Here is a 15797-nt window from a genome sequence, read left to right on the forward strand (position 1 = left end):
TCCCACGTGTAAGAAGGTTTTGAGTTGAGATAAGTTTAGTAATTTAAGAGTTAAGTGTTTGGATGTTAGACTCCGCTTAAAGTTAGACTGAACTCAACTGAGTTTGGAAATCAAATATAGCCAAATTTCGTAATCTGACTATTCCTTAGATAAGAGTACTACAACTACAAAGAGATCCCAAAAAAATAAACTCATAAGCTGACAATAGTTTTATATGAAGTGTTAGATCTATTTTATAATCTAACTAATTATGTCAAATTATGTTAATTTATGAGTTTATTTTTATAAAATTTTTTTGTAACTAAAGTGTTTCTCTTCTATGAGGAATCAAAACCATTGAAGAGTTTTTATATTGGAAAGGAATAGGAGATCAACTTAAAACTTCCTTGATGCTGGAGATAGAGGACCTTGCATTAATGCTGAGTTGGACCTCAAGTAAAAAAAGTCCAAAGCCCATTGAAGCCCAAGCCCCCAATAACACATACTCCAAATGGGCCTGTGCTTAATGTAAGAGTGGACAGCACGCACCCACGCACAGCCATAGCAACTTCGTCTGAGACACTGACACGCAAACCGGTCCACCCCCGCACGTGACTTTCGTGCCATTTTTGACCAGAAATGCGACCCACTGTCCTTCAACCCTTTGCTTTGGCCCCAAGCCTATGCCCACACATGTATATAAATATATATATATATATATATATAATATATCTGTTTATACGTATATATATTCTTCAAACTCTCCAACTCCACCACAAGCTTCCCATTCAGGACGGGTCGGGACCCATACATAACTCGGTTTTCTCTTCTTCCCCGTGGAAGTTCCTTGAAAACTCGGCCATACAAAAGAAATCATCTTCGATCGGGTAATGAATCTGCTGTTTCCATTTCACTTCCGCTTTCCATATTTTAGGGTCTGCTTAGAATCGTTGATTTTGCGTTTCGAATACGTTTGTTGGCTCCAACTTACTTATTTTGTTTGAATGATTTGTATGTTCTGTTTGGTTGTCGAGAAAATACTGGGAGGGGTCTTGTTTGGTTGCCCAAATAATCTGGGGCGGTTAAGAAAAAAAAAACAATTGGGATTTGATTCTTTGATTTCTTTTGTTATTTTTTTAAACTGAATTTGTAGTCCTATCTTTTGTGCGGAAGCAAACAACTGAGTTGAATGTCTAAGAAGATTGATTAATTTTTCGCTGGTACTCTTGGGAATGATGTCGGTCTAGTATTGATCTTGGCCATTGTATGCGTGATTCGATTGACTGCCTTCGATTAAATGCTCACTATTTTCCACGTTAATTGTTGCAGTTGTAATCTTGGTGCTGGATAATTTTCGTTTGGAGTCGGTGGATACTAGCTTTGGGTGTTTGGCTTCGGATAATATGAGCTCTCAAGATGGAAATGATCGAAGGGATAGAACTAGATTTCCTGCTCAAGGTGTTCGCCACCAGTGGGTCGTGAGGGGATCCGTTGCCACCACCATTGTGAACACAAACCTGATCCAAAACCCACACCCAAACCCAAACCCAAACATAGAGCCACTATTGAGTTTAAATCCCAATCACAGAAATGGTGGGAACCCGAGTTATGGTTCTGCACCACCAGTGAGTCAGCCTAGGGGGACTAATGGTCCAAGGGGATACATGGGTCGGCCAGCATATCCAAGGAGGGACAGGATGAGGGAGAAGGAGAAGGAGAAGGAGAAAGAGGGGGAGAAGGAGAGGGAGAACCAGGGTGGAAAGGCATTGAAGGACTCTAAGGTGCCTCAGCTTGTGCAAGAAATTCAGGAGAAGCTCATGAAGGGCACTGTTGAATGCATGATTTGTTATGACATGGTGCGGAGGTCAGCACCCATTTGGTCTTGCTCAAGCTGTTACTCTATTTTTCATCTGAATTGTACCAAGAAATGGGCTCGGGCTCCTACTTCTGTTGACTTATCTGCTGAGAAAAGTCAGGGACTTAATTGGCGATGTCCTGGATGTCAGTCAGTGCAACTTACATCGTCCAAGGAGATTCGGTATGTTTGCTTTTGTGGGAAGAGGCCAGACCCACCTTCTGATCTGTACTTGACTCCGCATTCATGTGGTGAACCATGTGGTAAGCCACTTGAAAAGGAGATCCCACAAGCTGGTGATAGTGGTGAGGATCTTTGCCCTCATGCCTGTGTTTTGCAATGCCACCCAGGTCCTTGCCCGCCTTGTAAGGCATTTGCCCCGTCATGTTTGTGCCCATGTGGGAAGAAAAAAATTACGACACGGTGCTCTGATCGAAAGTCTGTTCTTACTTGTGGTCAGCGCTGTGACAAGCTTCTTGAGTGTAGGCGTCACAGGTGTGATCGGATTTGCCATGTGGGACCTTGTGATCCTTGTGAGGTTCTTATCAATGCATCTTGTTTCTGCAAGAAGAAGGTGGAGGCTGTTCTTTGTGGAGACATGGCTGTGAAGGGAGAAGTGAAAACTGAGGATGGTGTTTTTTCTTGTAATTCTACTTGTGGGAGGAAGCTTATATGTGGCAATCATGTCTGCTGTGAAATTTGCCATCCAGGGTCTTGTGGAGAGTGTGAGTTAATGCCAAGCAGGGTTAAGACTTGCTATTGTGGGAAAACAAGCTTGCAGGAGGATCGGCAGAGCTGTTTGGACCCAATTCCAACATGTTCTAAAAAATGTGGCAGGCCCCTTCCTTGTGGGATGCATCATTGTACGGAGGTGTGCCATGCTGGTGATTGTCCACCATGTTTGCTTAAGGTCTCTCAAAAATGTCGTTGTGGATCAACCTCTCAAACTGTAGAATGCTATAAAACAACATTGGAAGAGAAATTTACTTGTGATAAACCTTGTGGACGGAAGAAGAATTGCGGAAGGCACAGGTGCAGTGAACGATGCTGTCCACTGTCTAATTCAAGCAACCTCCTCCCTGGGGAGTGGGATCCACACTTCTGCTCAATGGCGTGTGGGAAGAAGCTTAGGTGCGGGCAGCATGCTTGTGAATCACTGTGTCACAGCGGCCATTGCCCTCCTTGCCTTGAAACAATTTTCACTGAGTTGATGTGTGCATGTGGAAGGACTTCAATCCCTCCTCCATTATCTTGCGGTACTCCTCCTCCTTCATGTCAGCTCCCTTGTTCAGTTCCTCAGCCTTGTGGCCACTCATCTTCTCACAGCTGCCACTTTGGAGACTGCCCTCCTTGTTCTGTGCCTATAGCGAAGGAATGCATTGGCGGACATGTTGTCCTTAGGAATATACCTTGTGGTTCAAAGGAGATCAGATGTAACAAGCTTTGTGGGAAGACCAGGCAGTGTGGTATGCATGGTTGTGGCAGGACTTGCCACCCATCACCTTGTGATACTTCAACTGGATCTCCACCAGGTTTGAAAACTTCTTGTGGGCAGACATGTGGTGCTCCTCGGAGAGATTGTAGGCACACTTGTAAAGCACCTTGTCACCCTTCTGCTTCTTGTCCGGATGTAAGATGTGATATCCCTGTAACAATTGCCTGTTCTTGTGGCCGGATAACAGCAACTGTTCCTTGTGATGCTGGAGGCAGCAACAGCAACTTTAGTGCTGATGCTGTGCATGAGGCTTGTATTATCCAAAGGCTGCCAGTGCCACTTCAACCGGTGGAAGCAACTGGTAAGAAAATTCCACTTGGGCAGAGGAAGCTTATATGTGATGATGAATGTGCTAAGTTAGAACGTAAACGGGTTCTAGCAGATGCTTTTGATATTAGTCCAAACTTAGAGGCTCTTCATTTTGGCGAGAATTCTGTTGTATCTGAAGTGCTTGCAGACCTCTACAGACGTGATCCAAAGTGGGTATTGGCTGTGGAGGAGAGATGTAAGTTCTTGGTACTTGGCAAGAGCAAAGGAACTACAGGTGGTCTTAAGGTTCATATTTTTTGTCCAATGCTGAAGGATAAGAGAGATGCAGTAAGGCTGATTGCAGACAGATGGAAGCTTGCCATTCATTCTGCTGGTTGGGAGCCCAAGCGTTTTGTTGTGGTTCATGTTACACGCAAATCGAAAGCCCCTCCTCGTGTGATTGGTGTTAAGGGTTCCACCACCCTGAATGCACCCCATCCTCCGGCTTTTGATCCTTTGGTTGACATGGATCCAAGGCTGGTTGTTTCTTTTCCTGATTTGCCAAGAGATGCAGATATAAGTGCATTGGTCTTGAGGTTTGGTGGGGAATGCGAACTAGTTTGGCTGAATGACAATAATGCATTGGCTGTATTTAGTGATCCTGCCCGAGCAGCAACTGCTATGAGGAGATTGGATCATGGGACTGCATATCATGGCGTTGTTGTGGTTCTACCTAATGGTGGTGCAGCAGCAGCATCTTCAGCTACTAATGCTTGGGTAGGAGCCGGGATGGCCAAGGAAGGGGGAGCAGTTGCAGCTCTGAAGGGTAACCCATGGAAGAAGGCTGTTATTCATGAGCCTGGTTGGAAGGAAGATTTGTGGGGTGAAGAAGAGTGGTCTAGTGGTTCTGCAGATATGCAGGCTTCTGCATCGAAAAAAGAAGGTCCAATTGCCGCTTCATTAAATCGGTATAGTGTCTTAGATTCTGAAAAGTCTTCGAGTTCATCCAGTGCACCTCACAGGATTGAGGATCCTGAGAAAGGGGCAAGTAGTCAATCTGGTTCGGTATTGGAATCTGATGCTAGTGGCGTGAGTTCATCACGGCAGCATCAAGATAATTTTAGTGCAACAGAAATGTCTGAGGTGGTTGATGACTGGGAGAAGGCTTATGATTGAAGAAATTTGAAATACAGAAGAACTCGAGTTTTGATATTAGTTGCTTGCAGACAGGAAGATGGGTATCATAAGGCCTACTTGCCCTTTTCATTATATTTTTGGCTTGTTAGGGGCAAAAGTTGCAGTGTTTTGTCTTTTCTCGGTTGCATTGCCCATTATCGATGGGCTTTTGATGAAGATCTTTTTTTCTTCTTTCGGATGAAATTGTGGGAGCAACATGTACCTCTGATTCTAAGCTCATTCTCTCCTATGATTCCATCATGTTGAACATATACACTAGGGAGGCTAGCTTTCTCCTCCCAAAATTTTCACACGATTTCCATAAAATGGAACATATGAAGTGGTGTTTTGCCTTGCATAGTTGCCATGCATTTCCAGTTCTTTCCTTCTCATGGGTTGAATTCCAGACCTTTTTATTTGTAGGGGAGAGTGGCTTCAATTCAAAGTATAATTTGATCCATCTAATTATTTATTTTTTGGACTTATTTTGGTTCTCCAACCCAAAATATTTGTTTGTCAGTTAACCTCAACATCCGAAAGTCTCCTATTCAATTGTACTTTTTTCACTTGTGAGATTCCTTTCATTTTCTGGAAATGACTATTAGTGAAGTTGTATATTTTATCTAGTTAAGGATATTAAAAAAATGTTTTAGATGAGATGAGATGAGATAGTTTTAGATGATAGTTGAAAGTTGAATACAATATTGTTAGAATATTTTTTTTAATATTATTATTATTTTAAGATTTAAAAAATTAAATTATTTATTGTATTTTATGTCGGAATTCATTTATCTCATTATTTAAAAGAAATTCTAACCTAACCTAATTTATCCTCTGATTAAACGTTATGCACACGCTTGGTTCGTGTCTGTGAATGAGCTTATGGATGATGAGCAAAACAAAGCGAAGGAAACAAAAACACAGAAGATCCAAAACAGAAGAAAAACATGGTGGACAATGATGGGAAGTTTAAATTACTTAACATGTGCACACTCCTTCTCCTCGACCTGAAACGTAAGGCATGTGATTTGATTTGTTGTCATTTATTTTTTATGTCAAAATGCCAGCCATGAGGGAGATACTAACTGTTCAAAGTGGGTTTGGTTATGTAGACTTCTTATACAAATTTTAAAGCCTGTTTGGATATAAAAATGATTTCATCTCATGTTATAATTATATACGTAATAAAAGAAATAATCTGTAAAAAATCAGATTCAAATTGAGTTCAGAATCACTTTTTAAATAATAAATAAAATATTACCATAAAAGATAAAAAATAATTGAAAATAAGAATTTAGATGCGAAAATAGTAGAATTTAGCCAAAAAATTGATGCACACTGAGTATAGCTAAGTGCCCATGATATGCGTGTCGAAAAGAGTTTTTTAAATTGGAGTTATATGCATGAGAGTTTTTTAAATTGGGGTTATATGCATGATTCTGATATCTGTAGCTAAAATTATGACTAAAATACCGACACATGTTTAAAACTGTCCTAATGAAGGAAAGATCATAATTTACTGCCATCTTTGTGTTGATATGCCATCTCAAGATATTTCAACGCAGTCAACGTATAATCTGACAACTTAATATTATCTGATTCGGATTCTCTATATCAAATTTTAAAATATTAATAATATTAAAAAATAATATTTAATAATATTTTATTTAATTTTTGATTTTCATTTAAAATTATTTAAATTATCTCATTTCACTGCCAAACAGAATCTTTAAGAATTGAGTTGGGAGAGAGAGAGATGGAAAAACATTTATGGAATATCTGGACAGTTATAAATGTTGAATTCTAATGAAGGAGTGAGAGAACTCTAGGAGATAACGCTCTGGGTCAAAATCATGCAAAACCAGTGCTCAGATCACATGTTTACTGCTGCTCCTAATTCACTCGCCCAAAGGGTAAGGCATGTGATTAAGTATGTTGTCTGTCATTTGTCGTCTCATTTCTGCCCATTCTCCTTGTATGGTTCTTCTTTCAGACTCCTAGGTGTCTCTGTCAGTAAGGCATGTGGTTTTATGTGTTATCAATCTTTTTGTTAGTTCCTTCAGACTCCCAGCTGTCGGTGTCATTTGGGCATTCCCTCTATGTTACCTATTAGGTGTCAGTGCCGTTCCGGCATTCCTCCATATTAAAAAGTCTTTGTTGTGGAAGTCGCCAAGCCATTTAATACAAAGGAGCTTCACTGGAGAAGAATATGACAATTTGAGATCTCTATGCTTCCCCACACACACATATATACAAACACCTCTGGACCCTTCACTGTATAGTTCCGGCACCTTTATTAGGCATTGGCTTCATCGCCAGGCAGTCCCATATCTATCTGTATAGTTCAGTTTATCATTATATTGTCAATCTTATCACCAATATGGATAGTTCACCGAGCCCTGGCACCTTCTCCAATGACAAGGTAAATGGTTTTGTTTCTTTTGTACCGATTTTGTGTATACAACATATATATGAACTTGTAGGTTCATTCTTGGTTCAATCATGTTAATAATGTGTGATGGTGCCAACTTGTACAGCCATTAGACAACTTTTAGTTAGCATTATTGAGATATAGACTGTTAAAAATACTAATTCATGGAGAACTTCTGTTTTCTGAGTAGAACTCTTATAAAGGAACATTCTTTAATATAGTTATACACAATCAAAGTATTTTGATTGAATTTAATAATCACCATATTCCATTTGGGAATCATCTAAAAAATAACTGGAGTAGCTATGATGCCTAAGCTAGGCTTACTAACCGAGGATTATATACACAAATGGCATTCTGATAGAAATATGATTAGCACGCTCCTCCTGCAAAAGTACTATTTTGCGAGAAGATATTGTGACATTACATCACATCTGACTCTATTAGGACTCCCATACTTTAATTGGAACCCTGAAACAAAATCATATGCAGAATAAAATTAACAATCAAGCATACTGTTCAGATTGAATTATTCAGGTTGGAAGATCCCATATACATACATCTAACACAATTGGTTCCTCGATTGACAGACATTGGCTCTGCTGTGTTTATTTATTGTTAAATATAAAGATCTTTATTTGCATTATAGACGGTTAGATATGTAGAATTCCAATGCTTCTCATAAATTTTTTGTTTTCACTGAGATCTGTGTTTCTAATTGGATGAACAGAGGATGGCATGGAAGCGTATACTTCTTTTCTCATTTCAAAGCCTTGGAGTAATTTATGGTCAAATAAGTACTGCTCCCCTGTATGTCTTTGGGACAATTTCTGCACAAGATATCAAATCAGAGGACGCTGTATATGAGCTCTTCTCGTTTATTTTCTGGACAATGACCATCATTTCTTTACTGAAGTATTCCTATATAGTACTAATGGCTGATGATGATGGAGAGGGTAATTTCTCTTTACCGCCAGAAAATATTTTTATAGAATTTTCATCAAGGATGATTCACACAGCAAATCACTGCAGGTGGTACTTTTGCTCTGTACTCACTATTATGCAGGCATGCTAAAGTAGGTCTGCTTCCAATTGACAGAAGTGCAAATGAGACTATGAATTATGAGGCAGGAAGCCCTTTTGAGGTCAAGCTGGAATCAAGGGCAAGAAGGGCCATTGCGAAACATAAAAGTAGTCAATATTTGGTGTTGTTCTTGGCTCTTTTTGGTTCTTGCATGACAATTGGTGTTGGGGTGCTTACCCCGGCTCTTTCTGGTTGGCTGTTCACATAACCTTCTTAGTCTTATTGGCATAATGACTTAATTCACTTTCTGCTACCAATTTCTTTCTTATATAATAAATTTCACATGGGTTGAATTCATTTGTTTTTTTTTTTCCTTTCTCCTTTATCAGTGTTCTCAGCTTCATCAGGTGTGCAAAGATCATTGTCGGATATGACGTATAAATGTAAGAATTAGTAGTAGGATTGAATACGGAAAAAGGGAATACTGTTCTTTAGCATTTTATAGTAATGTCAGCAAAAATTAATTTCAATTTACATTTTCCTTGTGGTTTTCCAGTTTTTTCTTCACAAAGTACACAGAAGTCTGTCTCAAGAGCTTTAGAAAGATGTAAGTACCCTACCATGTAAGTAAATTATTTAAAATAAAAACACCGTCTGTATATTTCAGACTTCTTCTTAACTGAATATTTTATTGTATATGTGTTTCCTGTAAGATTGCACTGACTTTGATAAGATTTTGATATTTTGTTCTATGACAGCTCAATTGTAATTTTTCAAGACTTTCTCAGAAATGTACAGTGAAGTAAGAGAGGAAAAAACTATCTGATTACATGATGCACTGAATGTTTGAAGGGATGCATGTATATGCACATAAATACCAATACATCAAATGTTTCACCATATATTATACAAAAATGCTAGGCCTTCAAAGCGAATTAGAAAAAACTATTTTAAAATTTGATATGACTTGATGTAGTACACCATATTACAATTTATTTTTTCTAAAGTAGATTTGACATGTTATATCAAACCACGCTAATTGTAAGCTTCATTTTTTCAATTCTCTTGATAAACCTATAATTTCTCTGTATTATATACACCTGTAAACACCATTGTTTTAACCTGATTTTGCGAAGACTACATAGGGATTGCAAAATCCTGGTAATGAGTATTTTTATGCTTCTATACATGGGATTGACTAGATTGCTACCCATTTATAAAAATTTAGGAGGAGAGGGTGAAAGCAAGTTGAGGTTGCCTTAAAAAGAGCATTGAGAAATTATCAAGAGAGAATGGTGGATGCCTTGGAAAGAAGTCCACATGCCCCTCTATTTTCTCTCTCTATTATTTTCAGTTGGGATTGGAAGCAAAGGATATCTTATCCAGGGTGTTCCACATGGTCAGATCTGGTTTCAATGCCATGAAGTGATATCCATAATAAAATGGTCTTAGAACTGTTGATTGATGTCTTGGGGCCACAGACATTTGTCTCACTGATTTATATGGCATATGCTTTTTCAGCATTCTCTGAAGCATCTGCAATTTACTCTCGTTTTTTGGACCTCACTTAGGTTATTGACACATGGAAAGTGCCAAATTTCTACTTCAGATATACCCTCTGCATGCCATACTTTATGGTATATTAATGCTCTTCTTCCTTCCATATGAAAAATGTGTGGTGTTGATGCCTTATTTTTATCCATTTTCTCAAATTGTATTTCCAGTCTTGCAACTTTTGTAGCAATCTCATTAAGTTGTATCAACATTGATGATACCCTTTCTTCCAGCCTTTGACAAATCTGTTCTGAGTCATTTTTTTTTCCTGGCCTACCTGGTTCCCTTCTGCGTTACATGAAAGTGTGTGAAGGGTAAATTTTCCTTTTCCCATGCAAGCATCTGCTTATAAGTAGACAAAGTTCTTAAAGGAGCAACCTCCTTTATTGACCTAGCCGTCTCAGAAACAAATCAAGATAAGTTATTTAGATACATGGAGTAGTTGAAGAGTGCTCCCATCCTTACCAATATTTCTCTTTTTGCTCTATTTATGGGAAAGTGCTTGGGTATATCTTTTAATTTGTCTAGGACAAGTAATTGATTAACAAAATAAAGCATTTTCGCTGGTTTGTTGTGTTTAAAAATAATTTGACCCTATCCACTCTATTCTGTGATGGTATGATAGTTTTTAATAATAATTTGTAGACTAAAACCATGGAGTCATGATGTAACGACCTAGGGGAAGTGCTTAGTCACATTTGTGCTATAACCCCAAAAAGACTAGCCAATTTGAAACTTCCCTAAAGTCAACTAGTTAGTAGTCAACGTGGGACTTAGCCCCCATGACTACCTTTATAACCTACAAAACCCATGTGGGTTATTCATATTCCTAATATGGGACTGGGGTGTTATAAACTCCATATCATAAATTCCGGACCTCCTCATTAGGACCTTGTCTTGGAGTGGTTTAGTATCACATGGTTGGCCTTGCAACTTGACTTTGATATCATATGTAATGATATCATATGTAATGACTCAGGGAAACCGCTAGCCACATCTACTCTATAACCCCAAGAGAACTAGTCAATTTGAAATTTTCATAGAATTATTTATAAATAGCACCAATTGGCTACGTAATTGGTGAAACTGAGGAGAGTCTACGAAAGTTTCAATTAACTAGTCTTTTTGGGGTTATAGCTTGATGTGGCCAATGCTTTCCCTGGGTCATTACACATTATCAGTCTTTTCTTTAAAATTAATGGGTTGTAATGTCCATCTACTCCAGAGGCATTCGTTGGAACATAATTATGTTGAAAATACTTGATCAATCTACATGTGATTCAACTATTAAATGGTTGGAATAATTTTGTGAACGTGACTAGTTTTTCTGGAAGACATTCCTGGATGACACTGCTGCTCTTGGATTACTTACATAGATATCCCCATTACTGATCCGCCTATTCCCTTGACATGTTACATGTTTCAGATGTACCAGTTCCCTCTGCATGTGCTATATTGGTATGCCTTTTCATGCTGCAGCACTATGGGACACATAATATCGCGTTTATGTTTGCTCCAATTATCAGTATTTGGCTGTTATTTATAAGTGCAGTGGGCATATATAATATGTTTTATTGGAACAAAAAAATCATCCTTGCGATCTCCCCAGTATACATGTACAGATTTGCGCAACATATTGGTGTTAAAAGTTGGAGATCTTTAGGCAGCATCATCCTATGTCTAGCAGGTTGGTTCTAGAGTTATGTTCTCATAAGATTCCTATAACACTATGTGCTGGTTTCTTTCTATCATCAATTCTTTGGGTTCAATCATCTGCTGTACTTTTGCAGGATCAGAGGCCATGTTTGCAGATCTAGGTCATTTCTCCAAGAAATCAATCAAGGTAATCAAAATCACTCGTATTTATCAATTCTAAAAGTATATATGACAAGTATAAAGAAATTGTGGATGATGACTGCTGCAGATTGCTTTTGTCTGCCTGATTTATCCAGTCCTCATCGCATGCTATGCGGGTCAAGCTTCATATATGTCCAAAAACTTGCATGTTATAGATTTTAATCATCTAAGTGAATCTGTCCCTGGTAAGTACTTTGCTTTGCTTTCATTTATTTGTTTATTATTTTCATTAATAAGATTTCATTTGACCAAGGAAAAGTACAATGATATATAGACAATAACTTTTCATCCATACTCCTGGAAAATGCAAACTCAAAGCAAAACAAAAAAATAAAGAGCTCAAATGAATGCAGACAAAGAAATGATCCATTTTAAATGTAGTTTTATGGCTTGAGAAGGGCTTTTCAATGGCTTTCTAGAGCAAATCTCGTCTCTTCCATCTTCCTTTGATACTTGAGAAAGTAGTTCCTCAGTGCTTTTATTTTGAATTGGTGGTTGCTTTATCTGCAAATTATATTTCTAATTCACGGAATACTTGGCAAGTCCAGCAGGAGCTATTCGCCATTTATTCGTTGCGTTATCGCTACTTGCCTCAGTTGTAGGAAGCCAAGCAACCATAACAGCCAGTTTCTCTGTTATAAACCAGTGCCTGTCACTTAATTGTTTTCCCAGGGTGAAAGTTATTCATACATCAGAAAAGATACGTGGGCAGGTCTATATTCCTGACATCAACTGGTTACTGATGATCCTCAGCCTTACAGTCACAATTGTTTTCCGCAACATTGTGAAAATTGGTAATGCAACAGGTACTGATTCCTAACCATACCACATGATATTTTGTAGAACTTGATAAATTTGACTATAATTTTAGCATAGCAAAAGTATACTGATTAGATTTCTTATAGGATTGGCGGTAGTTTCTGGAATGCTTGTAACGACATGTCTTATGTCTCTTGTAATTGCTCTGTACTGGGAGAAGAGTCTGCTTCTATCCGCATGCTTTTTGATATTCTTTGGCTTCATCGAGATCACGTATCTGTCAGCCTGTATGTTGAATTTTCACCAAGGAGCTTGGTATCTTGTTTTCCTTTTGGCATTGTCCTTGACCGTCATGCTTGCATGGCATTATGGAACCAAGAAGAAGTACGAATTTGATTTAGAGAACAAGGTGTCAACAGAATGGCTTACAGAACTTAGCTTAGGCCTTGGAGTTTGCAGGGTGCCTGGAATTGGCTTCATTTACACAGATATAGTAACTGGAATCCCATCCTTTTTCTCACACTTCATTGCCAATCTTCCTGCATTTCATCAGGTGTTGATTTTTGTTTCCTTCAAGTCTCTACCAGTGCCTTATGTCCCCCCGAGTCGAAGGTATCTTATAGGAAGGGTAGGACCTAAAGATTACAAAATATATCGTTGCATTGTGAGACATGGGTACCGTGATCACATTAAGGACACCGATGACTTCGAGGAAGAGATTATTCGTTCCATTGGTGAATTTATTGCCATTGAAGAAAATGATCTTGAATCCCTGAATTCCCAGGAAGGCAGAATGATTGTTATTGGAAAGCCACTGCCAGATGGGAATGCCTTGGTTCCACTAAATGATACCAACTCATATAAAGGTTCTGCAAGCTTTGAAGACAATGACTCTCAGACAAGTACATTGGGTCCTTCATTAGAGAGCAGCTGTGCTCCTGTAAACAGGAAAAAGGTCAGGTTCATGTTGCCTCCAAATAGTCCAAAAATGCAGGTATCTGTGAGGAAGGAGCTACAAGAGCTAATTGATGCAAGGGAAAGTGGTACTGCATATGTCCTGGGGCAGTCACATTTAGCATTGCGTCAAGGCTCAAACTTTCTAAAGCGGTTCTTGATCAAGACATACATTATTTGTGACAAAAACTGCAGAGAACCTCCGGTGGCCCTGAACATTCCTCATGCTGCTCTTGTAGAGGTTGGTATGGTCTACACAATATAAACTTGTACATCATTGTAATGGAGTTTATTACAGCAAAGGAAATGAGGGTAAAATTTGCTAAAGAAACAAAAAGAGTGATAGAAGAAAAGAAAAAGAACATAGTGGTTTGAGTTGTAAGTCCAATATAGTCTAGATAAAGGAGTTCAAAAGGAAACAGAAAACAGTACACTAAAAGCAAATATTTTTGCTAAAATTTGATTATATTGATGGTAACCAACCACAAAACAATTGCTTCTGGTGTCATCTTTTCTCTGTTTTTTTTTTTTCCTTTTTGGTAATTGTTGATATAACTAGTATGGAAGGATGGAGAAAATTGAAAACTGCAGGGCTACTTGGGCTTCGGCTCACTTGGAATTTTATGTACAGTAGGAAATGGAATTGAACAAGAAAAGGTCTTGCTTGGAGTGTATATTTGGGGCTTCAACATGAACCTAACTTGAACATACATTAGAGCACTGACATTGGCTTCTTCAAAAGTCAATACATCTTCAAAATTTGAAGAAATATAGATAAAATAATTTATATTGGCTTCTTTAAAAAGTAAAAGCTTGAACTATGAGTTACAATAATTTTAAGCATATCTTTAAATTTGAAGATGTACTGTTCATCTTCAAAAATAATATTTTATTGTAAAAATTATCCCAGCTATTTTGCTTTTTAGTTTTTATTTTTCACGGTTTTCACTTCTCCGAATGCCCTTTTACTTTCTTTTTTGTGTTCAATTTTGAAATATGTGAAAGAAGAAATATTATTATTAATTAACATATAGTTAGTGTAATTATAAAATATGAAAAAAAAAATTAAAAATATTATTATTAAAAAAATAATATTATATTATTATTTTGACTAATCTAATGTCGGGTTATGGCTAGAGAGATTTTGGATTTATAGAAAATATATACTTTTTATCAAATTTTAAAAATGACTTTGATGAAGCTAAAGCAAATGCTAATGCTCTTGGAGCCTTGGCAGCTTATACCCATGCATGCAAGTAGATGGGAAATCTAGGCATGCAGGATTTGTGAACAATTTTCAATGATATCTTTGTCCAAATATTCTACATATTAATTAAGACACATGATAAAAAAAAAAAAAAAAAAAAAATCTACAAATACGTGAAATGTTAAAATATCTACAGGCACTTGGTGCATGGATTTGTACTACATGAGAGTGATCATAATACGAAACAACTCGTTTTTATTTTATTTTTTAAAAATACTTATTTTAGAAGTGATATTTCCCACGAAAATGCCTTTCTTACAACAAAAAATAATTTGGTTCAAAATTAACATTATTCTTATATCATAATAACACAAATGAGAAATGTATGATGTGGTTTAATTTGTAGTTGTAATTTTTGTTTAATTGTATTATATATATATATATATATATATATATATATATATATATATATATATACACACACACACACGCACTGAAAGAATGCTCTCAATTGGACAGTAACAAGGAATTTATCAGAACATCCAGTCTAGACAGTTGTGCTTATATTGCACAAAGGTCCACTAATGTATATGGTAGACATACATCTGACCCATAGTAGAGTACATAGGCGGTGGAAGGAGAAGTCTCATCATCATCCTTGAAGAAATGGAAGGTAAAGGTTGGAAGAAGATGGCAATGGAGCTTCGTGTGATCTATGGCAGTATGGGTAAAATCAAAGGGAAGGAGCGGAGGGGGGTTGAATACTCTTTAACAACAACTATGCACAAAAGTTACACGTGGTGAAGTTACCCCAATATCGTAAGCAGAGGCAGTTTCATGCTCTGCAACAGCAATTAAAGGCGATGCCGGGAGAACAATGGAGATAGAAGTTACCGTTAACGAAAAGAGTAGAGAGAAGAAGTTTGATGCGCCAAAAACTAGAGGAGTTTACGCAAAGAGGGATGGTGGCTCTTTGTTCAAGGAGCGCATTGCAGAGAAAATTTCGAAACAAAGCATCAAGGATAAGCTGATATAACCATGGGAGAGGGTCATTGGTTTTATCCATAGGATGAAGTAGGATATGAGCTTGGGCTAGGGTCATGAAAGACAAATGGCTTGTTTTGAGTCTCCTAAGACCATGAGATCAATTGTGGGCTTAGGAGAAATACGGAAAACGTGGGTCGAGAAAGGGAAGATGAAGTTTCATGACCAAAACATTCAAGTCACTGTCTTTGGAATTGGGTCATCCACCAAATC

At 37.8% G+C, this 15797-nt stretch overlaps 1 protein-coding gene across 1 annotated transcript; it reads left to right on the forward strand.

The window, feature by feature from the left end:
* The first annotated feature begins 735 nt into the window (after positions 1-735).
* Positions 736-13817, forward strand: LOC108980400 (NF-X1-type zinc finger protein NFXL1). The gene is made up of 12 exons (XM_018951310.2): positions 736-866; positions 1309-4752; positions 6977-7176; positions 7916-8141; positions 8218-8460; positions 8599-8652; positions 8766-8816; positions 11190-11450; positions 11554-11606; positions 11688-11805; positions 12172-12426; positions 12526-13817. The coding sequence occupies exons 2-12, from the start codon at positions 1383-1385 to the stop codon at positions 13596-13598; spliced, it is 5904 nt and encodes a 1967-aa protein (XP_018806855.2). The 5' UTR covers positions 736-866; positions 1309-1382; the 3' UTR covers positions 13599-13817.
* The last annotated feature ends 1980 nt before the right edge of the window (positions 13818-15797 follow it).

This window comes from Juglans regia, chromosome 6 (genome assembly GCF_001411555.2).
Source record: "Juglans regia cultivar Chandler chromosome 6, Walnut 2.0, whole genome shotgun sequence".
In the NCBI taxonomy this organism is placed as follows: domain Eukaryota; kingdom Viridiplantae; phylum Streptophyta; class Magnoliopsida; order Fagales; family Juglandaceae; genus Juglans; species Juglans regia.